This window comes from Lepisosteus platostomus, chromosome 12 (assembly GCF_059453375.1).
Source record: "Lepisosteus platostomus isolate fLepPlt1 chromosome 12, fLepPlt1.hap1, whole genome shotgun sequence".
Classification (NCBI taxonomy): domain Eukaryota; kingdom Metazoa; phylum Chordata; class Actinopteri; order Semionotiformes; family Lepisosteidae; genus Lepisosteus; species Lepisosteus platostomus.
The window spans coordinates 43501678-43529673 of record NC_142622.1 but is presented as its reverse complement, the minus strand read 5'-3'; the positions used below and the strand labels follow the sequence as shown (position 1 = coordinate 43529673).

The window sequence follows — 27996 nt, the reverse complement described above, 5'->3', positions numbered from 1 at the left end:
GGTCTTGCATTTACATGCATTGCCAAGCCTGGGCATACCATCTCTGGATTTCAAGTCCATATTTTTTGCTGAAGAACCAACGTTTCTATCTGCTTTTTTATTATTTTGCCACATTACCTCAATAAATACACACAAGATGTAGATTTAACACGCTGATCTCTTTCATGCACAGTACCCAGCTGCTCAGAATCATCCATGAGAAATGCCTGTTTAATGTGAATCATTGCACTCATCGTTAAAATTCATTTCCCCAAAGGCACACAGCACACGATCTTTATTTTCAAGGCACTACAGTTTCACATGTAGATATTATATTCCACTCAGATCCCCCGTATGGTAAATAAACAGTAATTTTACAAATGCATGTATTAATCGTATTTTGCACAAAGTAAATACTGTTAAAAGATAACAAAATACAACAATACAGAAGACAAACTTAGACAGAAGAGCTGCCACTTACAGAAATGCAATATTCATAATTGTTTTTAAATCTTCATATTCTTCACTCTACTATCAACCCAAATTGACCCCAGCAGGTTGAAGGACATAAAACACTTGTTTAACATTTTACAATTTTGGCATTAAGCCAATGCAATTATTCTTCACTCAGAATGCAAGATGTTGGGACATTTTATGGCAAGGTAGGGGTAGATGAGCTGAAACCAGTATTTTTTCATATTCATCACAAAGCTTTTCACAAGCGTTCACTGGATTTACAGAAACAAAGGAGTCAAACTGAGATAAGAGAAATCCTTGGGCACCGGGGGTTTTGATGATCCACAGCGCAGATTCGGTTTCATACATCACAATGAGCAGCAGCGATCCTTAACTCCAGAGCTCAAGGGCTATGTGTGTAGAGCCATGTATGTCTAATCATGGTTCATGGACCAAATTTATGCTTTTTCGCAGCTCTGAAGTGGATAATAAGATTTATAAAAACCTGAGTGCTGGTGCCCTGCAGGATTGAAATGAGACTCATCAGTCCTCAGGACCAGCACGGTAGGTCTTCTGAAAAGCCATCCGGACATTTATTTTAACTGATACGCCGGACACTCCTTTAAAACACATAAAAGGTTACACAGAGAACAAGATATGCAAAAAACGAAAAACATTTATTTTCAAACACTCGTAAGGCCTCTAAGTTAATCGTATGCCGCTGAGAATAAACTCCCAAGATGTCCTTCTCCGGATGTGTGAGGGGAAACGTGCTCGTCCCCCCCATGAAAACACAAGTGGAGTTAACAGTACCAGATGGCAAAAACCAGGTTTCACATGTCTCAGGTCGGGGGACACCCGAGTCCCCCCCTGACAAGCGACCCTCGTCTCTGCCTGCAGACTATTTTCACGGGCAGGTGGCGACCAATCTGAGCGAGCTGACTGGGATTGTTTGGTTTTTCTGTGACTGTTTCTCTCCTTTTCGTATTTTTGCAAATGAGGCCTTCCACTTGAGAGCGAGCGCATCTTGCGAGATCCTTCAAATAACTAGGCTTTCTCCTCGACTGAAGCGGGACGGCCGGGTCCTTTTCCGCGTTCATAAGTTTCTCCACGGCTCCCTGGAGGTTCCCAGTCCTGCGTCCCGGGGAAGAGGCGCCGGGCCGCTCAGAAACGCAGCGGGTAGGGAGACGGGGGCTCGGCGCCGGCCTCCAGGTGCTGGAGGTGGCAGGAGTGGCACAGCAGGTGCCCCTGCAGGGGGTAGCAGCGGTGGCCCTCCTCGTCGTTCAGCTCCATCCGGCAGTCCTGTGCGGGGCGGGACAGGGCGAGTGAGTCGGGGGCCCGGGGCCAGAGATTGGTCTCCCAGCCCGGCCGGCACGACATGCGTGTTTGTTAACGAGGTGATGAGCCTTCTGTGGCAAGAAAACTACTGCAATGCAAAAATAAACAACAACAACAACAACAACAACAACAACAACCCGAGCCTGCCTAAAAACCAAGAGGTCTTTGAATGTAAATCGACCAAGAAATTGTCGTCACGCCATCGGAACGCAACAAAACGAACTCCAGTTGTTTGGCTTCAACCGTCTCGTTAGAAGTGAACGTGGTGCCATTAGAAATCTGGCAGTACTGCTACCTGGGTGACGAGAGAAACATTCACGTGGGGTGAAAAACAATATTACACTCTTCCAAAGACGTTAACCTACGGTACTTTTTAACGAGTCTGAATTTTGCCTTAAAGAATAATTCCAAACTACCACCAGGGAGGCGACAATAAATAAAATCCCATGCAAAATACTGTGGTGTATTAACAGAGAAATTACCTGCCCAAGTCTATTCTACCACAGAGTTAATGACTCCCGATCCTTTAAAATGAAAGTGGGCATCCTGCCAGCCTTTGAAAATAAATGTGTTACTATTTCATGCCTCTTCACTCTCTCAGAAGCGATTCCCAATATTCAACTTCATGTCTTGTGCATCGAAATCGACAGTGAATCTGTAACTAAAGCTCTCGGTGCAATCAGCCCCCGAGAGTGGTAACGAGACACCGGGAAGCCCACACTAGGATCAATAAATCAATTGTACCAGGACAGCTCATGGTCTTGCTGCTGTGCAGGGTGAAAGCCTTGTTTTCTGAAGGTCACTTTGAGAGGCTGCAAAAATGGACTACAGGAAATCCAATGAAGATGCCGAGACTGATAAATCTACCCGGCCTTCGATGAATCTTTACAGTAAGATATCAATACGATTGACGGGACGGTCAGCGAGCATCTCGGCAGGGGCGCTCACACGCTCTGGAGAGCCGCGGGAGGGCGTGAACCGGACTGCGGGCTCAGGCAGTCCAGCGAACGAGGGACTGCGGCCGCACCACACCAGCCAGGAGGAGGGGCGTCACTGACCTCACAGTGGTAGCACTCCACGTGATAGTCTTTGTCCATGGACACCACCCGGATCGTCTCGTCGGAGCCCTGGGGAGACGGGCAGGACGTTAGGGTCTTGCTGGCAGCTCACCAGGCCAGACACCCCGAGGTGGTACAGCCACAGCACGACCCGGCTCGTCCACTCCTCCTCTCCCGGAGGGAGGCCGCAGCACAGGAGCGGCCGTGCGGAAGGGGGGCCGGGCGCACCCGAGCTCTCGAGCCTTTTCAGGACAGGCCCCGTCCTCCCGACGGCGACAGGACAGCCGCCTCGCCGAGAACCCCTCCCGCACGGCGAGGTCGGGCGCTGGCGTGGTCGTGGGGGGGCTGCCGGGCCCCCTGTCCGCCTGCCCCACACAGGGAGGGCGGATCGAGCCCGCCTGGTGCCGGCCCTCCGTCAACACTCGCGTTCGGACACGACTGGTGACAAAGGCCGGACGCGCACAGAAAAGACGCAACCGCAATTTCTTCACTCCTCTACGGACACACCCTAGCCGGGTCAAAAAAGGATAATAGCTAGAGCAATAAAATAATATTAAACTGTGAGCATCTGATGTTTTACAATAGAGGTCTTACACAGGAATGTCAGCCCTTCCCAAGGTACTGCTTCCCAATAACTCCTAATTAGTGGTTCATCAGACAAAGAATAAAGATTAATTATCCGGTGATCTGGGTTGTGGTGGAGATGAAAGGGAGACAAGCGAGGAAAGATGGGTGCCATAAAACCTGCTGCCATGACAACACTTCAGAAGGCGATAGCAAAAACATCAGAAAACAGCCGTGCATTCTGGGAGCTCACCTCAGAGGGCAGGATGGGTTGGGCACAGGCCGCACATTTAGGAGCCAGAACTCTTCAAGGAAAGAAAAAAAACAAAACAAAAAGGAATGTATTTTTTTTTTGCATACAAGACAATTCCTATGGGTCCTAAGTGGCAAACATTGTCACATCAGCATTTCAGCTTTTGTGTTAAACGAGCTGTGGATCTTCAATAGTAACACTTGGTACACTGCGTGAGGGGAGATGGCCACAGAGAACTTACCTTCGGCTCAGGGAAACATGCCTTTTATGTGGGTCAAGAAAGTCTCTGATTTAATCAAGAGGTATGTCTGACTTTAACACCTGTGGACCCTTTAACGCTTTAAGGCCTTATCTAAGCATCCATATTCTGAGAATAATACTAAAAAATAGAGGCTTTCCTTACATAAAGAATTCTATTTTAAATCTGTCTTTTGTCTATAGCTTAATTGAAGGCTATTGATTAAAAAAAATCTTCAATAATACCGTCCATACAAAATGGTTGTGCTGATCAAATATCTTTCTTTTTTTGCAAAAAAAACATGCTCCATCCATAATTTGTAAAATGCTTTGACCCCAGTCAGACGATCAGCTGATAAAAGTATATTGCAAATTTTGAAAAAGAGCTGCATGTTCATTTTTAGAAAAAAGAAGTAAAACTTTCACACACTGTTCGGACTGATGGATTATATTGTACCCTGTTACTTGTCTTCTTGTATGAAAAGCATGACAGAAAATTCGCAGAAATAATCCGCCGTCCCCTGAGTGTGCCATGTGGGGTGGCGTTCTGCATTGGTCATTACATCGGCCGCTATTCAGAAAAGCTAGGAAATAAAATTTGTGCCAAGGTCTCTTTATTACAAGATGATCTCGTATTGTGTTCATTAATATGCCACTTTAAGAAGGGCTTAATTACAGCCAGTAAAATGAAACTTTTAAGACTTTTTGACTGATCTTTACTGTCAGTCAAACTTCAGGAACATCAAAGCAAAAGCCACAGACTCATCATTTATCACAGGTTACAGTGATGCCCATAAAAACACAATACAGCCATTTATTCACATTCCTGACCCGATGACTAACGGTGAGTGATCATAACACAGTCTTGCTGCTGTTTGACGTTGATTGCAATTCCTTATTTGGAAACCAAATTTAACCTCCTGCTTTCTAAGCAATGAAGGAATATAGTAGCGGACACCTTCGCTGAATATTAATAGTGTTTCAATCACTCATGGTCTTCATGACTGCATCATGAAAATTTCAAAACAATGATTCCAAAAACACCTCCCAGCTATAAAGTGTGGTGCCTGTCCTAGTTGTTTTAGTTGCGGGGAATATGAATTGCACAAAGAAAACAAATATTGCTATTACTATACTTAATTGGCTAGTCCTTCACTTGCTGGTTTTAGGGATTAAATGCTGGAATTTCACTCAATGATACAAGCGGTTTTTTAAACAAATTACAAAAGAAGGAGCGTTCCGTTTCTTTTAAACACCTTCTCCCAGAGATCTCAAATGAAGCTTATTAATCCGTATCTGTAGAGGTGAACGGTTCTATTTCAGACTTCATAGAAGACCAATACAAAGATAAAAAAAAATCTAGTTTCAGGATTTTTAGGACATGCAGAGCAATAGCTTTGGTTGGGGCAGATTTTGCGCTATCCCAACAAGCCGAGAAATTGCCATTCCATGTGGACTCATGAGAAGATAAGCAACCATCACAACTTTGGTCTCATCATCATTTTGATTTTGGTCCATAAATTTATCAGGGTGATGTTTGAGTCTTAGTTCCTCCCATTCCTCCAGTTTAGTCTGACTGTATTGCATCTTCAGGGGACAAAGACCATGGCAGTGAGGGTCTAGCACACTACAATGGGAATGAAGGAAGATCTAGACTACCAATGGTGAGGTTTACCTTGCTCTGAGGCCATGAATTGGAGAGGAATTGTCATCCAGGAGAAAAACAAAACCAAAGAGGATTATCAGGACAAAAGACAATAGTTAAGAACAGTATCTTTACACTGAATCGGTCTGTGTGCCACTGAAGCAAGATATCATGATGACTGAATAATGCTATTTTGGACAATATCATCAATTAGTATGTAAGAAACTTTACTGTTTCTCACTGCTGTTTTATATACCGTATGGTGCTTAGATTTTACTACCAATGTCATGACGGTCTCTAATGTCAGGTGTCAGCAGATTTAGGAGTTAAAGCAAAGAGAAATTAGTTGGGTATTAAGAAATCTGTTAGATCTAACTACACTCATTTTGTCTTCAGTTTGAGAAGGCAGTAGTAACAAGATATTTTCTCCAAACAAGTTTGTATTTAATTATCTCCATTATTTAATATGGTTTTCCATGTCTACATGACTACAATGACTACAAACAACCCACCATAGTGCCAAGAAATACCCCTTTTGGTCAGCTTTCTGTGTTTTTTTTTTAACGTAATACAAGAGATAACCAGGTGCCTGAATTCTGTGGGAACACTCATTTTTAGATGGATTCAGAGATGAACGTAAAAAAAACAAAAACAACAACAACAACGTTTCAGCCACCTTCCTGACGCTTATAGGAACAACAGGATTAAACGTGTGCACCTTCCATGCCTTGAGCTCTCCCTGCGCGGTGGGAGAGCGTTCTGGAACGGCCGAGGGACTTGCCGAGCGCGCACTCACCTGTGGTAGTCCCTGACGCAGTAGATCTTGTTCTCCGTGTCGACCGTGAAAGGCACGCCGTCCAAGCACTCGTTACAGACGACGCAGCGGAAGCAGCCGGGGTGATAGGATTTTCCCAAAGCCTGCAGGATCTGGAAGGAAACCCAGAAGGAGGAGACGGTGTGTGGCGGGCTGACAGAGTAGACTGTCAGACCAGTGCCTTTCAGCAGCAAAATCTCTTGTCCGCTAAGGAATTACCATCAGACAGCCAAGGCTCTGACTTACGGGATGGCCGTTTGCTTGTTTTGTTTGATTTCTTTCAGGTTATTCCCAGATCTTTCCTGGTCTCTCACCAGACTTCACGATAAGGAAGCACAGAGGAGTTTCCCCAACTTCAATCCAGATGTTTCAAAAAGCAAAAATGGATTAAGAACCTTCCCCCCCCCCCAACTTTCCACATCAGGTGGTGTGTGTACCACAAAGCAGGAAAAGTACCGTTTAGGATAACCGAGCAACTTGGAATTCTCCTCACAGTGCAAGGCACCACAGTCGGGCTATACTTAAGGTTTCAAGTAAAAAAGTAAAATAAAAAGGAGATATGGTGACAATTACCCCAACAGAGCTGAGTTCTGAAAATAGAGAACTGACTCAACCAGCTCATTTTGGGGCAAATCTGCCTGCATCAAAGAGGCTGTGGTTGGAGGGCCACAGAAAAAGTGAAATCTCTTAATATGGTACAACAGAACCCACACTCAAGTCCTTCAGGAAACATGAAAACAATTTTCCTGGCAATGATGTCCTCAGAAGCAATTCTTGTAAATAATTCCACATTGCTCCAAAATGTAATTAATTCAGATTTTAGCAGCACTCACGAGCTCACATTGTCAGCTGTGATGGAACAAAATAGGGATGAAACAGCTCTCCTACAAAAACAACCAGAAAGGCCACTTAGCAATGCACAGACCCAGGTTTGAAGGAGACGAGAAACCAACAGGAAACCAGAAAATTGAAAACCAAAAACTAGGCAAGATGTTCTGGACTTGAAAACTTAATGCCTACAATTAGAACTCACCATGTCCATGATCAGGTGTCCACAGACGTTGCATTTGTCTGCTGACTGCTGAAAACCCGAGTACTGCAAACAAAGATGGAAGACCTTTAGAACTCCATTCTACATCTAACACAGAAAAATGGCCCTAGGCACACAAAAAACACACAACCCAAGGAGAATTCACAATCTTTCAGAGACTTTTGCATCTGAAATAAATCACTGAAAAATAGTTTAAGATTTTCTTAATTCTCACTCACAAAAACATACCAGACTGAGCCACATACAGTACGTACTGTATAGCAGATATTTGTCTGAACTTCCTTAGTCTACCCTTTCTTCTTTTCTCAAAAAGAGAATAACACTTCTATTCACAAAAACTGGGAAGTCAAACACAACCTGTTAACTTAACCAAAATAGACCTAAATTGTTTTTTATGGTAACATATAAATATTAGAAGAGGCTTGTGCCTACCTACACGCACATAGAACTGAATTAGTCAGCGGATGTTGCATACAACGGCAATCTTAAAATAAAACGGCAGTTTTAAATGTACAAGCTTAGACAGGCCGAGAAAAGCGCAGAGGGTGTATCCTTTCACCGTGGCGGAAGCAGGCATGTGCCAGCTCCAAATACAGCTTGACCCACAATCCTCTACAGCAGAGGTTGAGAACAAAGCCCCTCACCAGGAAGTCCTCCTCACAGAACACCTTCCCACACACGTAGTAAAAAGCTTTGCCTCTGAGTCTTCTACCTGGGAAGAGAAACACCGGTCAGTCACCTTAGACAACTCCAATAACTAAGTGGTTCATCGAAGTTTTGAGCGGGTTTTATGACCGACTGTCGCAAAAGGGTACGTAACACAAAGAGACGAACTTCACTAGGAACAAATTTCGAAAGCTCCACCATCGCGCGCACTCTCAAAGGTTAAGCTCCGTTAGTACCGTGTTCATGAACTAAACAAGCAGACATTCCTGGCAAAACCCAGCTGGGTTTATTGTTGTGGGATTTCAGATATTTGGAAAAAAAATAATTATTTGCAGTGATAAAAACATTGCCCAGAATGCAGGTGAAACCTTGTTTTTCTCCTTCATTCTGGGATTTAAGGGCAACAGGACTTCCTACAAGAATGGGCACTTCAGATTTGCTGGTTCTTTGCCAGGAAACAAAAGAACACAAGAGTCTTCATGCAGCCAAGGTGAAATTTCACTTTTCTTCAGAGCCTCACTTCCCCAAAGGAAAAGGAAAAAAAGATTTAAAGAAGAAGAGAGAGGAAGTGTTAACAGTTACAAACAATACCTCATGAACAGCCAAAACATAAATGATGAAAATGTATTCACCCAACTCAAATGTTACTAACAATAGATATAAAGCTTTCTGAGAGCAACAGGTCACCCACTATTAATGTTTCACAGGAATCCCTAAAGACCACTCCTGTTTCCACTACTGCGCAACTGCGCAGGTTTATGACTGCAGTTGAGAATTATCTTCCAGTTTGCAGCTTATCAGCTGTGAAGCCCACACAACAAAGAGGCATTCTTACAGTATACAGAGAGAGGCAGGAATGAGGAACATGTTCATTCTACAAAAGAAACCTAAGGATTAATCAGAGGATACAGAACTTGATGTAGCAGTACAAAGAAGTCAAAGATGATAGGCATTTTTTATTGCCACCAAATATAAAAATATAATAAGGGATGGGCTTTCAAACATTTATTTACTCCCCAAATCAAAAAAGAAAATAAAACCTGCCAGAAATCTTTCCTTCCCTATGTAAAAAAACAGCTTTAAATAAGGAACAAGTCAAATAATTAAGGAACCTCTAAAATTAGAACACTGCGTGACCCATTTCCTTTACACCCAAAGACTTTAAAACCACTGAAAGATGAAAAAATAACTTGCTGGCAAAAATAATATTCTCACAGGAAGTCGAGGGGAATACAACCAACCTAAGCTATTATTTGAGCGGCGCTATACTGCTGCTCTGTTATTACAGAAACTGCACAACAAAGCGCTGTTCACAAATCTGAGCTGCAGACAAAAACTCGGCATCTGCCAAAAAAAACCCAGCCGGGCAGCATCATGAACTGCCCAGACTCGGGGACCTCCAGAGCAAGGGATCTTCCTCTGCCCCTGCGAACGTCACCGCAGCAGGTGGATCAGTGGAGCCCTGAAACTGCCCCGTTACTCACTCACAATCCAACTGAGCGGCTTTATCAGAGGGGCGTCTTCGAAGGGAGACGTGTTGGGTTCAAGGACAAGAACTGGAGAGTGTGGAAGGGAATCCTGTGGAGTGTGGGGCTGTCACGGCACATGCATGCTCGCTGTCGTGTCTCACACGAGACGTGTGCCAGGCGGGAGGCCGACATGCCTTTTCCCCCACTGACTGCGCGGTCTCGGCACAGCGACACCCGGAGACTCCCAGCTGAGCTCGCCTTTGGGAAGGCTGCTCTTGGTGAACACCAGCCATGGGCGTTATACTGTGATGGAAACGGCACCTCGAGGGGCTTCCCCGGACAGCTGAGTCCGGAACGCCTTCGGATCGGACTGCGACCCAGAGGACAAACCTCAGAGCGATGTTCGGAATTCAGGGCAGTAGCAGGAACATAAGGAAAAGATTAACGCAAAAGGGGGAGGATGATCCCCGCTCGATGGCCTGCTCCGCTCACGTCTGCAGCACTTAGCAGACAGACATCCCGCAAGCCATAAACCAGCAAGAAACAGTTACAAGTCTAAAAAAAAGCTATTCCGTAAAACTTAAAAAAAACAACAACATAGAATTGGTACAACTCTTAAAATGCAAAGAATAGTAAGTAGTTTAAAAGTCTTTGGTGACCCATAAATAAAACCAGCCAGGGACTGAATCTGGCACACATGATGCAGATGAAATCCAACTAAATCCGCATCTGATGGAATCCGAGCTCTTCTCTACCGACACGAAGCTTATACTGCATATCAAAAACATCCTCTTAATGTCCAGAGCTCACGTTTCACTGATACTCAGTAGTAGTGATAGAATGATTTTAACATTGTCCACATGATAAAATATGAAATATCTTGTTTAAATGTACTTTTTTAATTTGAAGAGTGCTGGGGGCACTCCCATAAAAAAGCAGCCCTTTCGTTTAGCCTTACAGAGTCCTTCCATGAACTCTCCTCCCTGTAAAAACGTATTTTGCTCAAATATATGACAAGGTTATCTCAGCGATGTAAACTTAAAAGATCCCTCATTAAATGTGGTTCAGATTCACCAAGCATTAAAAAAAAAGATTTATTGTCATAATAAACACATCTGTTCAAATTATGTTAAGATTTTCCTAGCAGGAAACTTCACAAGATTTTAAACAAGTCCTTGCTAGTGCGAGATGTTATTACAAGTGACAGGGTTAAAGATCTAGAGTTCCTTGGGAAACAGTGAAATGGAGCACTCACTGCCTGTAGCTGAGAAATTGAAGTGTTTATAGCCCTGTGCCGGGGGTCTCCATGGCTTTCTTAACTGCTACGAGGACTTAATTCCATCGAAATAAAGGTGCCAGTCAACCTCACTTGCAGTATAAACGTCAATATCCCAGCAACACCACTCAGAGAACAGACTCCGGTCGGTCACACTGGAGCTCACCTGAGTTTAGAAAGAGAACTCAATTTCCTCTCTGCAGAGAGTACCAAAGATTTTCAGGACAAAAACGATCGTCCTCATTTTTTTATTTTTTAACGAACTACAACAAACTTCTTCTGATTTTTTATCCCCTGTTATTGGTGGCTGTCCAGGTTGAGTTAACAGATAGGCATTTAGGGAGGAATTTTAAAACACATCTCAGCCTACGCAGGTGTAACAATTCAGTTCAAGGAGCTTTATAGGCATGACCATGAATAAATCAGTGTTGTCAAAGCATATACAATTAACATAAGACGTACAGGCATTTAAAATATAGTTACAGCTCTTTGTCTTAGCAGGGGGGTTATCCAAGACTCTCGCATTGTATCAGAAAACACGGTTGTGTGCACAGCTTTTATCGAACGTTTCTTTTCTCCGACGCTGTAAACTCATAACACTGCAGTGTGTTCTAAGCCCCTTGCGCTAGAGCAGATCATCTGCACTCAGCTCTTGAAGGGCAATGTCTGACAACAGGGCTATTCAGACGTTTGCCCTCCTACACAGAGCCAGGTGCACCCCAGGGTAGGTTAAATGCACTGTGCATCCACTGTGTTGCAACCTCACTATAGATAACATTTAGTTCAAACAAGCCATTGTTTTCACAAAACAGAGGGGAAAAACAGCACCTGGACTTTTATGTTTTTTGGCATCTTCCCCTTCTCAGAAACAAATCCTTCAATTTCCTAACTACTTTATCCAACATGGGATCGGGGGGAAGCTGGAGCCCATCCCGGCAAGCAACGGGCACAAGGCAGGACACACCCTGGACAGGACGCCAGTCCATCACAGGGCACACACAGAAACAGACACACACACCCTGGACGGGACAGCAGTCCATCACAGGGCCCACACACCCTGGACAGGACGCCAGTCTATCACAGGGCACACACAGATACAGACACACACACCCTGGATGGGACAGCAGTCCAACACAGGGCCCACACAGATACAGACACACACACCCTGGATGGGACAGCAGTCCAACACAGGGCCCACACAGATACAGACACACACACCCTGGACGGGACAGCAGTCCATCACAGGGCCCCCACACCCTGGACAGGATGCCAGTCCATCACAGGGCCCACACAGATACAGACACACACACCCTGGATGGGACACCAGTCCATCACAGGGCCCACACAGATACAGACACACACACCCTGGATGGGACACCAGTCCATCACAGGGCCCACACAGATACAGACACACACACCCTGGATGGGACACCAGTCCATCACAGGGCACACACAGATACAGACACACACACCCTAGATGGGACGCCAGTCCATCACAGGGCCCACACAGATACAGACACACACACCCTGGATGGGACGCCAGTCCATCACAGGGCCCACACAGATACAGACACACACACCCTGGATGGGACGCCAGTCCATCACAGGGCACACACAGATACAGACACACACACCCTGGATGGGACGCCAGTCCATCACAGGGCCCACACACCCACACCAGGGCCAGGGTTCCCAGAAGCCCATTAACCCGCCAGCCTGTCTTTGGACAGTGGGAGGAAACCAGAGCGCCCAGAGGAAACCCCCACACACAAACTCCATGTAGACAGCGCCCCAATAATCCAGGGCCCCAGCACTGCAAGGTAGCAATGCTGACCACTGTTTCACTCAAAACCAAACGAATACTGCAAAATTCAAATGGACTGAAATCAGAATACCCACCACGTGCTGCCTGTAAAAGTGAGGGAGAAATAAACATGAAGATTTTTTTTAAATACATTTAGAAAGCTCACTTCTTATTCTTCTTAGTTTATTAAAAAGAGCAGGTTCTAAATTCTGCCATGGCCGTTACAGAAAGCACACGTGTGCAGAGGATTTTGTTGATTTGATCACCTCAGTCTCGAAAGCCCTCCTAGTGTATGAAAGCATGCATTTGTTTTAAACGCGGACTTGCTCCCTGGATTAACTACTAACGTCTGTGTGAAACAATACAGACAAGGCTTGCTCAGCGTTCTGGCCCACAGCTGCAGAAGAGATTACCTTCAAACAGCTTTGGTGGAACTCTGGATAACATTTTAATAGGAAAGGCAATGAAGAATATTTAATTTTCAAAAGCACATGACTGTCAAAAGACAAATTCCCATAGCTTGTAAAGTGAGTAATACAAAATTCATGATGAATTAAAAGTTAATTCATTTCAAACCTGCACCCAGTTAATTAAAAGATGACTTGGGGTCTCCCTGCTCACAACACAGACAGTCACTGTTGACAAAGCCAAGCATGAAAACAGTACTGTACTAATGACAGACCAGCAGAAATAATATTATACTGCAATGAAATTCCATCACTCTTCTGTGAAGTAGTGAAGTTGGTCTGGGGGGGGAGTCTACTCTCCATCTGAGAACAATGCATGCTGCGTTCTAAAGCGTAAGCTCATTTTGTCTCCAGTAAGCCCCCAGCTTGTGATGGGCTATTTCAGACGCTCTGACAGGACTGTGCTCCACCTTCTCGAGTTTTTGTTTCTTCCACTCTGCTTCGATACCGAGAAAAAGAGGACCAGCCCCCCCGGTACACCAACACCACCCCTCCCGCACCTCTATCCCCTCCCTCCCCCGTCCTCCACACAGCCCAGCCCCTCCAGCTGAGATAACAAACCCCTGGCCGCAGAGCCTGCACGCCCCCCACTCAAAAATTCCTTTCCAGCAGAGTCCCTCCCAGGAAACCGGCCGCACGCACTCGGCCAGCCGGGCCCCGGAGATTCCCTGTGTGCTTGTCCTTTCCCATAACCTCCGAGCGCAGACCTGAACATGGGAGCCTTCAGCTAAACAACAAACAGCACGCACACACACACGTTCGTAAACGATATAAAACGCTGAGAAAAAAACCCCGGCATAACAAAACCCTTATTTTTTTAGAAAACCAAAACCTTTAACCCCAGTTACTGCTTCCCTGCTCCACAATGCTGAAAGACTTGCTCCGGGCTTTCTAGATTCTGATCCTTAGTTCCCCCAGATAATGTTTTTTCTGCTTTTCACAGATGTGCGGTCTCTACACTACGCTCACGCCTTCCAACTCGCACAGTGGCACCCTCCGAACCGGCCTACAGGCCCGAGCAAACCAGCTCTGGGCGCTGTGCTCCTCGGAGTTCACAAACCCCGCAGCGTGACGACTCCTGGGGAAAACGACTCGGCCGCAACGAGAGGAGCACGACAGAACTAAAACTCGCAATCAACATAAACCCACATCCGAAGAAGTCTCGAATCCATCGGTGCCTGGAGAACCAGGCTCCCGCGTGAGACTGAGACACGACGAACCCCTGCAGGAATGGCCACCTGGCAGCTCCACTCCCAGACACGTCACAGGTCAAAGGGCAGATCTGACTAACGAGCTACACTCTGGTGCCCGTTCTGTATGTGTGACAATACTGGTGTGAAAATCTGCTCAGATTTAATCATAAATGGGGGCTGCTGCTGCATTGAAAACATACTGATGGTTTTCCAATGTTTGTTTTCTAATGTAACTCAATTTTAAGTGATAGTTTTTTTTTATAAAACGGCAAACAGAAGCAGAATGCATATATACGATATGCTCTATTTTACTCGCAACAGATTTGTGGACATTTCTGAATGCTGCGTTTGTGCGGCACCTATCTGTGACACGTCCGAATCCCAGTGAAAAAGACACACTGTACAGTACTGTCTGAAGTCAGACAGTTGCCAGAAATTGGGGCTACATTCCCAACAGGTGAGGGCAAACCCTTTCCTTATCCGACACAGCTTATACTGAGCAACAAAACCATGAAAGGAAATGTCTGTTGTCAAACACCAAATACTTTCATTATTAATACAAGTGATCATTTGTCACATGGTACATAGAATGAAGCAGAAATTAACAGATAGGCCTAACGACACATTTTCATTATAAGGGCATGGCTTTGCTATGAAGGACAGTGGAGACGAAGCTGTAAAAAACGTAGTGACAGGCTTGGAACGCGCAGAGGGCTTGTACTGTCGTAAACTGCCTTGGCATTACAGATGTTCCCAGGCTGTGGACTTGCTTTAGCAGCAGCTTCGGTCACCTGTTCCTGCTCTCTGTTTGGCGCTGGGCTGAAAGAAGCATGCAGACTTCTGGCGAGCGTGATATGTTTAACCTATCACTAATCACCCAAGCCAGTTGTTAAAATTTAGATCAGTATTTTGCGATGTGTTGAGTTGAATTTGGAACAGCTGCATCAAAAGTTTGCTGACAACGGAGGCAGCAAGACCACACTGCGCAGTATGAGCTAGAGAAAGACAGGAGTCCGTAGAACCGGGCTTTCAGAGATTATTGGCAAAAAGACTAATTGGCGACTTTCTAAATAAACTGTAAACAATACCAAGAACGGTTGTACTGCAACAATTTTCACTGTTACTGTAAGAAAGGATTAGACAGCTGCAGAAAATATTCACTAACATGTGTTGTGAAGATTTTCTCATTTAACATCTTCCAAAAGACACTTTGTTCAGGATTTAGTGTTTGATTTCTGGCTTTCCAGTGCGATGGAGGTCCCTATGCAAGGGAAGGGGAACTGGGTCACTGTAATAGATGCATTTCGTAAAAAAAAAGAATAATTCTTCTCCAGTCTCTGACATAAAATAAAAAAACAAAGATCTTAATGGTATGCAAATGTGCACTTCCGCTAAAACAGTAAGAGGAACAGTCTATAGTCTCCTCTAAAATACTAGCACCTGCTTTTCACCTCAGAACAGGAAACTGCACTCCACCCTTCAAACCACTGCCTTCTAAAGACAGATCAAACGGCTCTAAATAAGATAGCAGATCCCCACAACTGACAGCCATGTGACCAATGCCACATGTCACTGCATCAGCCTCTCCCTTCCCAGCCAGCCTGGTGGGATTCCTGCAGAGCCCCCGGCCTCTCCTTTAGCAGAAGCCCCCCTCCCCTTCTCAAGTAAACAAACTCCCTCCCGGCTGGCTCTCTGGAAATCAGGATGCAGATGCTGGCTTCAGCTGGATTCAGATGGGAATTTCTCAAACCTGCCCCGCTTTCCTCGAGACTTGGCGCGTTACTTAGTACTGTCTTCATCTTCTCCACAAAACAGAACTGGTATAAATATGCTAATAGATGAAGTGCTGTAAATTGTGATATATTCTAAACCCAAATTCAGGATTTTACTTCCATAAGGCTATTATTCTTGTTAGACTGATCAACAAATACAGCAGACTGTAATCACGGATCTACATAACACCTAAAAATGAAAAATTGCACACACTCTTCTCCACTGGCACAATACCTCCACACCTATAGAACACGTCTTTCACAGGACTTTGCACACCGTTTGCAGAAAAGAGCTTTGAAAGCTATGCGAATTGAGAAAGCTCTCCCTCCACCACCAGCTCACACTGAAGTCATTTAAGTTGCATGTTATGTAACTTGTTGCTGCTGCTGCTGCTGCTGTTCTGCTTTTGTTTTTTGGGGTGTTTCCTTAATGTCTTTGTATTGGAGCAAACATGCACCTAAGCATTTCATTGCACTTGCGCATATGCCAATAAACTGAACTGAACTACAGAATACTGCGCTCAGTAACTGTGAAGGTATGGCTAGGAGTTGCAGCTGTCCTTACCATAGAAAACTGTGCTGTACTGTGTTTTTCGTGGTGTTTAATGTTACATGGCGGATTTAGGTCGATATCCATGGAGTACAAGATATACTGTTCAGAATGTTTCAGTGTTTGTTTTTCACTTGGAGGTTGTGTGTTAGAAGGTGTGAATAAAGGCCAAAGAAATTCTGATCGAAAGCATCTTCATTTCAGGCCGCGAGGCCACAAAACGCGCTCCTTCAGGAAGGGCGAGTCGACTTTCTGCAGGTCCCATATGTGGCATGGGAGAGCTCCCCCCCCCCAGTGTTTATCTCCCTCGTGAACGAGGAGGGCCAGCTGCGGAAGAAAAGACTGGCGAGCGTGCTCTGTAACGGCACCTCCCTTCCAGAGGCGTGCGTGCGTGCGTGCGTGCGTGCGTGCGTGCGTGCGAGCGTGCCTCTGCGCGAAGCTGGCGGGCTCACGCGGCCGATACTCACTGCAGGCGCTGCAGGTGAAGCAGCCGTCGTGATACAGGTTGCCCATGGCTTGGCAGGCCCGACTGGCTCCGTACACCCCCTCGTCGCACTTCACACAGCTGCCTGCAAGGGATCAAACCACACCGGTCACACCAGCCCTCGCCAGCAACGCTTCAAGACATGTCTTTTAACAACAGCTCTTCTCCTCTCAGGAGTGAACATATTCAGAAGAGATGTATGAGTAGGCGATTTGTTTCTGTGACAAAATTCACTTCCTACCCGACATTCACCGCCTGACACATCTCTTTATTCCTCTTGCCTTCGGGACCCTGGGTGTCTTCAGAGAAGGCATAACCACGCCCTTCAATGAACAGCTTGATGTTCTTCCTCCAGGGACAAACCTCCAAAATAAGGCCTTACCTCATGTCTTAAAAAAATCTATGATATTCTTTCTGATGCGTCAGATCCCCAACAATTATAATCCCGGAAACACTAGTGTCAGAAAAGAAGCACCCACAACCAAAAAAAAAAAAAAAAAAACTCTTTAGGCTATTGCAGGAAACGGTACAAAGAGGTTCACAATTTTTTAAAAAGGTAAAGCCTGAATAATGTGGAGGATCCAACTTAACTGCAGTGCTGCCAGCCACATTTTCTTAGGAATTTCGAATCCAAGTGAGAGCTTTCCAGGTCGGCAAAGTCCCGCATCCTGGCACACTCTGTGTGTTCCGATTCGACTCTTGATTAACACTAATAAGCAGGCACAGCGCAGCGCAAGGAAAAGATGATAACAAATCACAAGGGCCGACGACTTTCAGATTTTTTCTTTTTTTTTTTTTCAAAAATGAGCAGGCTGCTACCACGGCTTATTATTACAGGGGAAATATAATCCAATTTGTTTGTTTGGCTTGGCAACGGCGCTGAGAACTCCATCCCAAGGCTTCTGTATTATAAACTGCGCTGCGTTCCCACCGAATGGAGCTGTATGCTCTGAAGCCAGGGTGCTTTCTGTGAAAAGCAGAACACACAGGGAGTTCCCAAGCTCAGGCAGCAGTGCAAAGTGGCTCAGTCTGGGGAGCCCAAGAGCAGCTCGCCAGCCTACTGTCAGACTCCCGCCAAGACCCGACACCTGAGAATATTACAGCATGGCATTCTGTTAAGACAAATTAACACACTTTACAGCCAGAATCACACAGCCACTTTTCCTGGTGAGGGTCGCAGCAACCTGGAACCCAAATCAGAAGAGACATTTGACAGTTGTTTGCAAATGGAAGGGTCATTTTGTCAGATCTCTCTGCACTTTCTTCAGCAGCTGTGCCAATAATGCAGGGCTTTTTCAAGGACATTATCATACCTCATCATCACACTGTGAACTTTCTTTGTTCCGAGATGCTCCTTCTTTATTCTGCGCAAGCTCCCAGTTAACCTTAGGATCTATGATGCACATTTCAACTCTGAATACAGAATCAGGATATGGAGTGGGACTTCAGTGTCTCTGGAACTGTGCACTCTGGAACTTGCACCCTCTGGAACTGTGCCACTTGTTTTGTTCGTACCGTCGTTTGTTAATCAAGATGTAAAACACGATGCCAATTTCACAATGGCACTTTCATCACAGCCAGCTCTGCCAAAGGCCCCGAGCTGCTGCCAGAACTCCGGCAAAGCTGTTACAAAGTCACTGGAACACAAATCCCCAAACACGTTACTGTTCAGCATGAAGGTTACCAGCATTCCTTACGACAGAACAGAAACAACTGCCCTGAGGAAAAATGAGTATTTCCTTTCGAGCAGGAAAATTGCATTTGATTGCTAACAAGATTTCAGAATCTTAAGAACTTCCTTTTCGGAATGAAAGATGCTGGTTTATCTCAGTACATAATTAACTAAACTACAGTAGCGAGCAAGTAAATCATTAAAATTATAACCTCTAACAAAAGTTTAGTGCTGACTGCTTACAGATTTAGAACAAGTACAGAGCAAAACAAAACTAAATAAAAAGGTAGATCTACGGAATTTCTGGGGGTTTTTTGCCACATTTTACAAATGGTTTATTCTGAGATGGACAACAACTTGGGCTTTAGCCTTAAGCTTTAAAAATCTCCACAAACACCTGGAGCAGGAACAAGCCATTTCAGACTTTGTTATGCTTAAACATGACTAATTTACCAATAAAATACTCAAAGTAAAAATATCATCTTGGCATCAACTAAATTTTAATCAAGCAGTTCATAAGGGAATAAAACAGTTGAGGAGCAGCAGAACGGAACAGGACAGATAACGGAGCCAACCGGGAATAGACAGGAATGTTGACCGATTTTGTGCTTGAGGCACAGCACCGATTCCTCCCCTTTCTAAAGGCTGCCTTGTTCTAAAACCTGCTGCTTTGTCTTTGATGACAAAGCACATCACTGACCTGCGAATGCATTTCTCCCTTGTCGCACTGTTTCACACGAAGGCTTTCCTTTTTCTTAGTACACGTGTATCACGAGCTCTGCTCTTACATTTACCCATGATTAGGGACGTTTTCAGATCTCAAATGGACGCAACACGCTGCTTTCACTCAGAAGGCAACATGTGTGTACTTAGTAGTAGTTTGCGGGTTGGCGTTTGTCTGCCCAATTGAAATGGTGTGCTTCATGATGAAAAATCAAGCATTTCAGAGATGAGAGGAAACTCTTGAGATGACAAAAGGGAAATGGCTGATGTATCAAATTAATAGCCTATTTCATTCGGGTGTTTACCAAGGAAGAAACCGAAAAAAGACCTCAAAGTTCAGCGTTAAACACTCTTTGTATAGAAGAGGCAGAAGAATTATAGACATTGGAAGCACTCAAGATGAACAAAATGAAAGGGTTTTAGCAACTAGTTACAAAATAGCTCCTTCCCATTTTAAACCATTCTCAGACTTGTATTAAAGCAACAATGAGAAACAAATTGTTGAAGTTCAATGTCGATGCATTTGATAAAGATGAATACACTTGAATATAAAAGACAAACTTTCGTACAGAACAGATCTGCGGTTCTGCACAGCATGCTCTCACTAGAAAGTTTGTGCCTGGAGAATTCTAACCGTAAACACAAAAGGTCTTCTGTTGCCTTGGAATTCAACAAACATCATGTGCACAACCCCTGCCTACACCCTCATCACTTTACTCATGTCCTACAGCAGAGAAAGAAAGATTCACTTACAGGGAGCACCAATAAAAGTGAAATCATTATATTGCTTAGGTAAATATTCAGCTGTATATATCCACTGGCATGTGACGACCATGTCATGAAAAGTCTCCCATTGGGAATGGGCAGAGAAAAGATGTCACGTTTATGCTCTTATATGCCCAGGCTATCAGAGTAAGATGGAGAAACAAAATGAGCAATGCAAGTGCCACACAAGCAGTATGGAAATGGTAAAAACTAAACCAGCCTACTAACAGTGTGGGTAGAGAGCAGTCATGCAAACTCCTTGTTGGTATGTAATCCATGTTTATAGTTTGTAAGTGCAATGAGCACGCAACTCCTAAAATAGCCTACCCTATATACAATATGTAGTGCACAGGAATACTGTTCTGGTTACAGGTCTGAAGCCTGGACTAAGTACTATTATAACCGTTCACAAAGCCTTCACGCAGAGGAAACGGTTTTAAATTCTAAATGTGAATGTATCACGTTCTGCACAAGGTTTAAGAAAGCAAATGAATGTGAACGTTTTGGTTATCTGCGCAGCCATCCAGCACATCCATACTGCATGAGAGCTGCGACAACAGGTGACGCAGCAGGAGAAAAGCAATTAAATGGACTACAATTAATTAAAGGAGAAGAGGCCAAAGAGCCCATCTAATTCACCTGGTTACTAGTACCTAACAAATACGCCGATAAGAAGAGTTCACTGAATGGTGGATCTTGACTTGATGCTTCTTAAAAAGCCAGGGTCTCATATTTATACGGTTACTATGATCTGAAGAGGCAGCACAAGGCTGCTTCACACAGAGCAGGCCAGCCCTGGTACCACGCTGGGCAGTCGTGACCCATATCACAAACGTGGCTGAAGTTTGGTTCCGCTCAGGGACTCCCTTGTTCACACTTGAGAAAGGGGTGGACCTTAATTGCAAGTGTGTGAAAGGGGTCACAAGAAGCACTAGAGTGAAGCCTCCTGTATTGTCCCTACACAGTGTGTGTTAGTACTTCTCTTCACATAAATCAAAGTGAAGGTGTGACTCGTGCCAGCCTGTCAAAAGGGACAAAGTGTTGCACATTGAAAACACTTTATATTTATCCATCAAAGGCACCATTTCTTGTCCCAACAAGTAAAACCAAATTAATGACCGTCAGCAACAAGCCAGGATTAGTGCGAACTTCCTGTCAAGTGGATTTTGGAGATAACAACGAGGAACAGGAAGTGATCATTGCCAAACTGCCTTTGGACTTGAAGCTCAGGATATTCTGAGCAATGCGCCGTAAATAACAGGTCTCAGACAGCAGCTGTCTTTAGACATTTTCCCCCTAATAATAACTCAGATACAGTTGTCATAGAAAAATTGGACCAGTCACAAGTTCTATATGAAGTCAGTAGCTATAGATGCCATTTATCCTACTTTCACACATCTTATTTCTGTTCAGTTTCCAACACGAAACCACAATACGAGCCGTGTACACAGCTACTCAAGCAGCACGAAGTTATCATTTATAGCTCTGGCATTCAATGGAACATCTGGAACCTCCATCAAATGAGACTCATTTGAGGCACTGCAACACAATATTATTAACAGTAATACAACGATGTACAACAGCTCGCAATGCACAACACAAGCAGAAGAAGTAAACACTAAATTGAGTAAGGCTCAACTGCACATTAAAAGTCCTAGTAAAAAGACAGCCTAGGTCTTTTTCTAAAATCAAATTTAAAAACATGAAACTGACAACTACCATTAGGTTTCCTCTCCTGTTTGTTTCATTAGAGTTCTAAAGACATTTCCGTAACGTGCAAAAAAAGGTTGAAAACACAATGTACAGATCACTCACTCTAGTGGTCCCTATCACAGCTCTAAAAAGCACGCAAGACATCGCATTTCAGTCTCCAACAGACAGAAACGTGACACATGAAAGTGTTAATGTGAGAATGTAGGGCACCTTATCCCTCTTAAATCGGCAACAGTCATCTAAATTAAAAGAAATATTGTAGGGAAATGTAATGAAACATTTCTGATGCCAAGAGGTCAACCTATTGAAACCCAGATGAAACCTTTTGGTAATTAGCCTTGATCGCTAAATCAGACATACTAAATGAAACAATCCTGTGATGTGTTATACCCATGGGCAGCATTATGTGATTGTGAGAGTATTGAACAAGATTCCTGGCCTGTCTTGTCTTTTTTCAAGAAATGGCCGCAGGAGTTCCTTCGACTAATAACTTCCAGCTACCAAAAGGGCTTGATGGAATAACCTCTTAACTTCTTATTAACAGCTCCGATTTCCATTGAGTCAAATCTGGAAGACATACAGTTCAAATGCTCTGCTGTCGGGGGAGATGAATCTCACCACTGGGGCAAACAAAAGCAAAAACAACCGGATCCACGTGTAGGCTTGAGCTCAAATGAGGGACTCGGATCCCTCAGGGATCCGCTTGTGCTGAGGGGTAATAAGAATGAACGCCACCCTCCTGCCCCTCAATCCCTCTACACCGAAGTGGATCTCCAGTGAAGGGTGATGTCTTCTTGTGTCTAGCCACTGGCCTGGTTTAGTGCCCAGCCTTCACAGCCCAGGCCTGCCCTCCCACATCTCAATCCCAGGCTCTGCCTGGTCTCAGCAGATTCATTTTTCACACATTCCTTCGTGTCCCAGTGGAGCCCTTGCTGCGCTCTATCCCACTTTCCCAGAACCTTGCAGGAGTTTTGCGGTCTGTCCAGGGGAGGCTGGCCATGTTTCTGTAGAGCACAGGCTGTTCCTGCTCGCCGAATCCAGAACGGACTTCCAGACCCACATTTTTAGAACCATATTACAGTTCAATGCCACAAGCGGAGCTTTTGGACTATTTCTCTAAATAAAAGAAAAGCAAAAGCATGTAGCATGTTTGATATCAGATTATAATTCAGTGTTAATAAACCCTTTCAAGGTACCACATTTTGTTTTGGACAAGTGCAATCTTCTGTACAGAACAGCATCCTGGTTTTCCGTCTTGACAGCATTCAGTCTAAAGGTGTGCCAAGCTATTATTTAGGTTTCTACACAGCTTTGGACAATCACAGATCTCATTAAAACAAAATGGAAAACAGCTCATGCTCAAAGGTACAGATGCTATTTCTCATTCTTAACATTTGTATTGTGACAAAAGTAACAATATTTCCTCCTCAACTTAACTGTTTTTGCGTTTTCTCTGTGGCACTTATTTGAACTACAGTACCACAATTTCAAACATGAAAGCAGCAGAGAGCTGGTATATAATTTTTCAGCTAATTAGTATTTCAGCTGCTCTTCATTGTCACAGCCAAAGCTTTGGGTCTACCAGGTATCAAAATACTTATAAGGCCACAAGGTTGAAGTCTCTGGGGAATAGATCTGAGCTGCTGAAGAACAGCAAGATCGGAGCACAAAACTAGTAAAACTCAGGTTCCCCAAATTTTGTTAAAAGCATGAAAAAATCCAAGACGATCTACACTCAAAGATGTACAATTAAAGATGTCAGAGTCAGCAAAAATATTTCGCTACTCACTTGCAGCAGATTTTTCTCAAACGTCAGTACTTCACAGTTACAGTAAAATACGAACAGTCTAATGTTACAGGTCACAATTACCCTGATTCAATTTCACCAGAAAGCTCTTCACAGCTCGTCTGCCGAGAAAGAGCAGGCATCTCTCCGACAGGACTGGGGACCTGACCCCGATCACGAGCTTGTTTTTCGGATGACTGCACCACACCTGACTCCAAATCAGAGGAGTGGCTATGAGATAGTCTTCTCCAGTGAACCAAACAAATGACTGCTTTCAGAGAACTAGAAACAAACTACAGCCCTGCGCTGTACCATTTTTCCTGTTGCTGTATTTTGTGTAGTTGTATGCATTTATCACAATTGTGTCTTTGTGCCCCAGTTCACAACAACTCCTGTAGACACAACCAGAGAATGCAGAGGAAGTGCTGACAAATTCCTCTCGACAGGGACTCCTGACCCCTTCATGTTCTTGATGTGGTACAATCTCTGCAGCGCATTGCAGCGAATCAGGGAGAGGTGTGTCCTTCACCACTGACACGGACACACCTGTTGTAAGAGCCCCTGAAGCCCTAGGGCTCAGGATGCCATCAGGAGCACAGAGAAACTCCTAGCTGACTGATCAGTGAGAGCCGCTCGGTGACATGACTCGGGATCACACTCAGGAACACGATATTTCCTGAAAAAATCCCTCAGATATGTTTGACAGTTTTTAACAGACAAACTGCAAAGATTCCTTTTGAGCTTACCAAAGGGGTATTGAACGGTTCAGTCCCTTATATGCCATCACAATTTGTCCTAAGATGATCTAAATACTAGAATCACAATGTCACCCATACCAATTCATTCACAATGCAAGGAAATTCTCTCACACAAAGTATACCTTGGCAGAAGGATACAAAGTCCCAGCCTATGTGCAACAATGTTGTTTTCATGGAACTTAAAAGTCCAGTTTGTGTTACTTTTAAGTAACAAAGACATTACTGACTGACAATCTGGCAGCATGGGTGCCCAACTGTTTAAAGAGGACTGTGCCAGTGAACTAACTTTGGCACTCACAATGGCAAACTTAAAGTGCAAATTGAAAACTCTATGGGAACAAGCCCACACGGCAACCAACAGTTACACAAACACAATACACAGCCTATATTTTTAAACATTTAGCTAATCCTGACAAACGTTCAAAGTTTCCATTCTGAATAGGTATCACACAATAGAAGGCGAATAAATGTTGCCAAGTGAGGTAAACGGTTCATTTGTGCTGTAAAGCAACCAATTATCTTCAGGATAATTAGAAAAGCGTCACATTAGACAGGGCCCAACGTTTGGACAACACACTGGACCTTAGTGCATCACAGCTTTTCTCTGACGTTGCACCTGTATCAACTCACAGCAGGCCATTTCCAGTGGTCTTTATCTCCAAAATAACTTTACGTTCTACTATTAGAAAGTGTGTCCCAGGTAGCAATTAAAATGAACGAGTCTGAGAGAAATAGCCATTCCCAGGCCAGGCTTGTGCTCGTCTCGCAAGCGGCACAGCAGTACAGACTCCCAGGAGCAGGCAAGTCCCTCGGCCCGAGGAAAACACTGCAAACCCTCGAGCTCCGTCCAAAAGGAGGGGGAAAGAAATCATCACCGTTTACGCACGCAAGCAGAGCGAAGCCGAGATCTTCTTACCAAAATAATCAGCCTTCGGCTGGGCCTCCATCTCCTCCTCCAGACGCGTCGCCAGGGCTTCCAGTTTGATTTCGGCTGTGGAGGGGCCCCGCTCCGGCGGCGCGTGGAGGGTCTGGCAGGGCAGCCGGACCGCCCTGGGGGGGCCCGGGTTGTGCTCGGGGGAGGCCAGCGGTCCGTCGGGGGCCGGGGGGACGGGCACAGCGGTGGCCAGCCGGCGGGTGGGGGCCGGCTCCAGGGCCGAGCCCGAGCCGGGGGCCCCGGCGGAGGCCGGCGTCTGAGGGAGGGGCTCTTCGGGAGGCACGGGGGCCATCCGGGGGGGCAGCGGGCAGGCCTGGCCCGCGGGGCCCGCCTGGCACGGGGCGGCTGGGGTCCGGTGAAGCCCGTTCTGCTGCAGGTCCCCGGGACAGGGCCCGGAGGCAGGGCCCGGGGCGCCGGGGTCGGCGTGGGCTCGGAAGGGGCCCGGCGGGGCGGGGGCCGGGAACCCTGTGGGCCCCACGGGGGGCCTCACCCACTCCGGGGATGAGGGCCGGGGCGAGGGGGAGGAGAAGGACGAAGACCTCTGGGGGGGCGGCGCCGCCCGGGCCCGGCTGAAGGCCGACCCCGGAGACGGCAGCGTGGGAGACAGGGCGCTGGAGAACGAGCCCGACCTCTGCCCAGCGGGCCTCGGGTCGCAGGGGGCAGCCGGCCGCTGGGGCTGCTGCTGGCTGCCAGGAACACAACCTGCCCCGGGGCCACGAAGGGCTCCCTGGGGCGTATCCTGAGGGGTCCCCCAAGCTGCTGGGGGGCTGGCAGGGTGACCGCCCTGGGCAGGCTGAGGGACTGGGCTGAAGGAGGCGCCGGGGCTCACTGGACAGGACGCGGGGGGAGCGGGCTGCCCCAGGCTCTCTCTGTAGCAAGTGCTGCTGTAGCCCGGTGTCCTGCCTTCGGGCGCGTCGTGGTGGGGGCTTCGCGGCTGCTTCTGCCCCTCGGGGGACAGACCAGAGCCCGGCATGGGCCCCGATAATATAGGAGGTTTGCCGGCCGCTTCTCCGGTCTGCCTGAAGTTACTGATGGGCGGCCTGTCTCGGGTGTAAAACGCGTTGTCGGAAGCCCTGCTCGGCACATCGCCGGCGCCTCCGTTGGCCCCGGCTAGCTTACTCGCCATCTCCTCTTGCTGTTTCTGCATGTGGATTTTGGTCATTTTGGAGGCGAAAACTTTCCTCGTCTCTTCGAAGTCCGGGTTGTTGCCCGAGTCCCTTTTCGTCCTGAACAGCCCGTCTTTCGACGCTTCGTACATGTTGAGGTCCTCGATAAATTTACTCGCCTCCAGCCCCAGATCATCGTATTTATCCATTTTTGGAATAGACGCGGCTGTCTCGTAATCAAACGTCAGGTTGTATTAATCGGCTGCTAAAAGGCGAGGGTGTACAAAAGCCGTCTCCAAGCGCAGCTAACTTGGCTCATGACTGAGCACGCCACTTCATAGCACAGTTAATCGCTGTATCAGAAACGCGACATCAGAGATTCAGAGTGAGCCCGGTGAAAGAGAAGAATTCAGAAATGCCCGATACCTTTTCTTGCGCCACCTTGATCCTGTCCCGGCGTGTTCTCAAATCCTCCACATAATGTCAAAGAGTCGGCAAAATGTCACACTTCCAGATTATCCGCGTGGTAGTGGGGGGGAAAGTGCAGAAACAAAAGGCACAGACGTGGACTTGGACTCATGCAACGTTTTACACAAACGTCTCCTGTGATTTGCAGCACCGCACAACCCAAGTGCTGGAGGTGGTGGTGCGCTATTCCGCTCGCCTTGCCCGGCCAGCTCCGCTCTCGGCAGGATGCTGTCGGACTCCAGAGGGCTGGTGATCTAGGCTGGACCCTGTTCCCCCAGTTTACCAAACCTCCTGCTATGGCGCTCAACGCGGAAGCGGCAGCCTCCGAAAAGTTTCTCCGAAGTTTGCAGGCAGGCAGGCGGCGAAGGAGTCCCCTTCTGCGGCGCAGCTCCGGCGCACAGTGAACTCCAGCCAAGCGGCTGCGAGACGCGCTAGCGGAAAATATTTCGGGCAGACACAGGAGGGACAAAAAGGAGAATGTAGACCATTGGACGGCGAGCACACACACTGCAGGCTCTGAGGTAGCATTTAAAGGTACAGGCGGCATTTAACTTTGGCCAGGGAGCGTGCGAGGCCAGTCCTGAATGAAACTCGTGTTGTGCGGTGTGCAGTCAGCTCGGGCCCACAAACCTGCCGCCATGTCGAACAAGTAACATCATGGATAATTACAAGATAATGGCAATCGATATTATTGTTCGGCGTGTAAGCTTCTGGGGACTTGAAGTACTTAAATATCGGCGCCAGGGTAAACTTGTACCAAGCTCCTACAACCATCTGGATATAAAAAAAATAACCTCGTGTTCTCAACCTTTATTGCTAAAATAATACAATTCATCTATAGAGTGAATTTCATCCTGAGGGATACATCCTAAAAATACACCCTGAAGATTATTGGGTTTACTAGACTAGACTTTCCTACTCTGATAATATGCCCTGCTTAAGGCAAATGTAATTTAATTCCATTACTCTGTGCGGGATATTGCTTTAAGGGCTCC

The 27996-nt window shown here is 45.9% G+C and overlaps 1 protein-coding gene across 2 annotated transcripts; it reads right to left on the bottom strand.

Annotated features, from left to right (window-relative positions):
- Window positions 1–241: 241 nt before the first annotated feature.
- LOC148651590 (LIM domain-containing protein 1-like) lies at window positions 242–27672 on the bottom strand. Of its 2 annotated transcripts, none has more exons than XM_088602111.1 (8): window positions 25410–27585; window positions 17060–17161; window positions 8040–8107; window positions 7378–7440; window positions 6327–6457; window positions 3649–3700; window positions 2832–2900; window positions 242–1737 (listed from the first exon to the last, which is right to left on the bottom strand). In XM_088602111.1, the coding sequence occupies exons 1-8, from the start codon at window positions 26740–26742 to the stop codon at window positions 1600–1602; spliced, it is 1956 nt and encodes a 651-aa protein (XP_088458237.1). In that variant the 5' UTR covers window positions 26743–27585; the 3' UTR covers window positions 242–1599. The 2 variants fall into 2 exon arrangements, 1 of the variants encoding a protein (XP_088458237.1); XR_015925778.1 differs by having other exon boundaries at window positions 1710–1737; window positions 3649–5566; window positions 25410–27672.
- Between the last annotated feature and the right edge of the window lie 324 nt (window positions 27673–27996).

What these genes read in the sequence shown, in the direction of transcription:
- LOC148651590 (XM_088602111.1), bottom strand. Translation starts at nt 26,742, where the DNA reads ATGGATAAATACGATGATCTGGGGCTGGAGGCGAGTAAATTTATCGAG. An exon ending in GCCGAAGGCTGATTATTTTG is followed by an intron (nt 17,162 to 25,409) that starts GTAAGAAGATCT and finishes GATCCCTTGCAG; the next exon opens with GCAGCTGTGTGAAGTGCGAC. An exon ending in GACACCTGATCATGGACATG is followed by an intron (nt 6,458 to 7,377) that starts GTGAGTTCTAAT and finishes GTTTCCTTCCAG; the next exon opens with ATCCTGCAGGCTTTGGGAAA.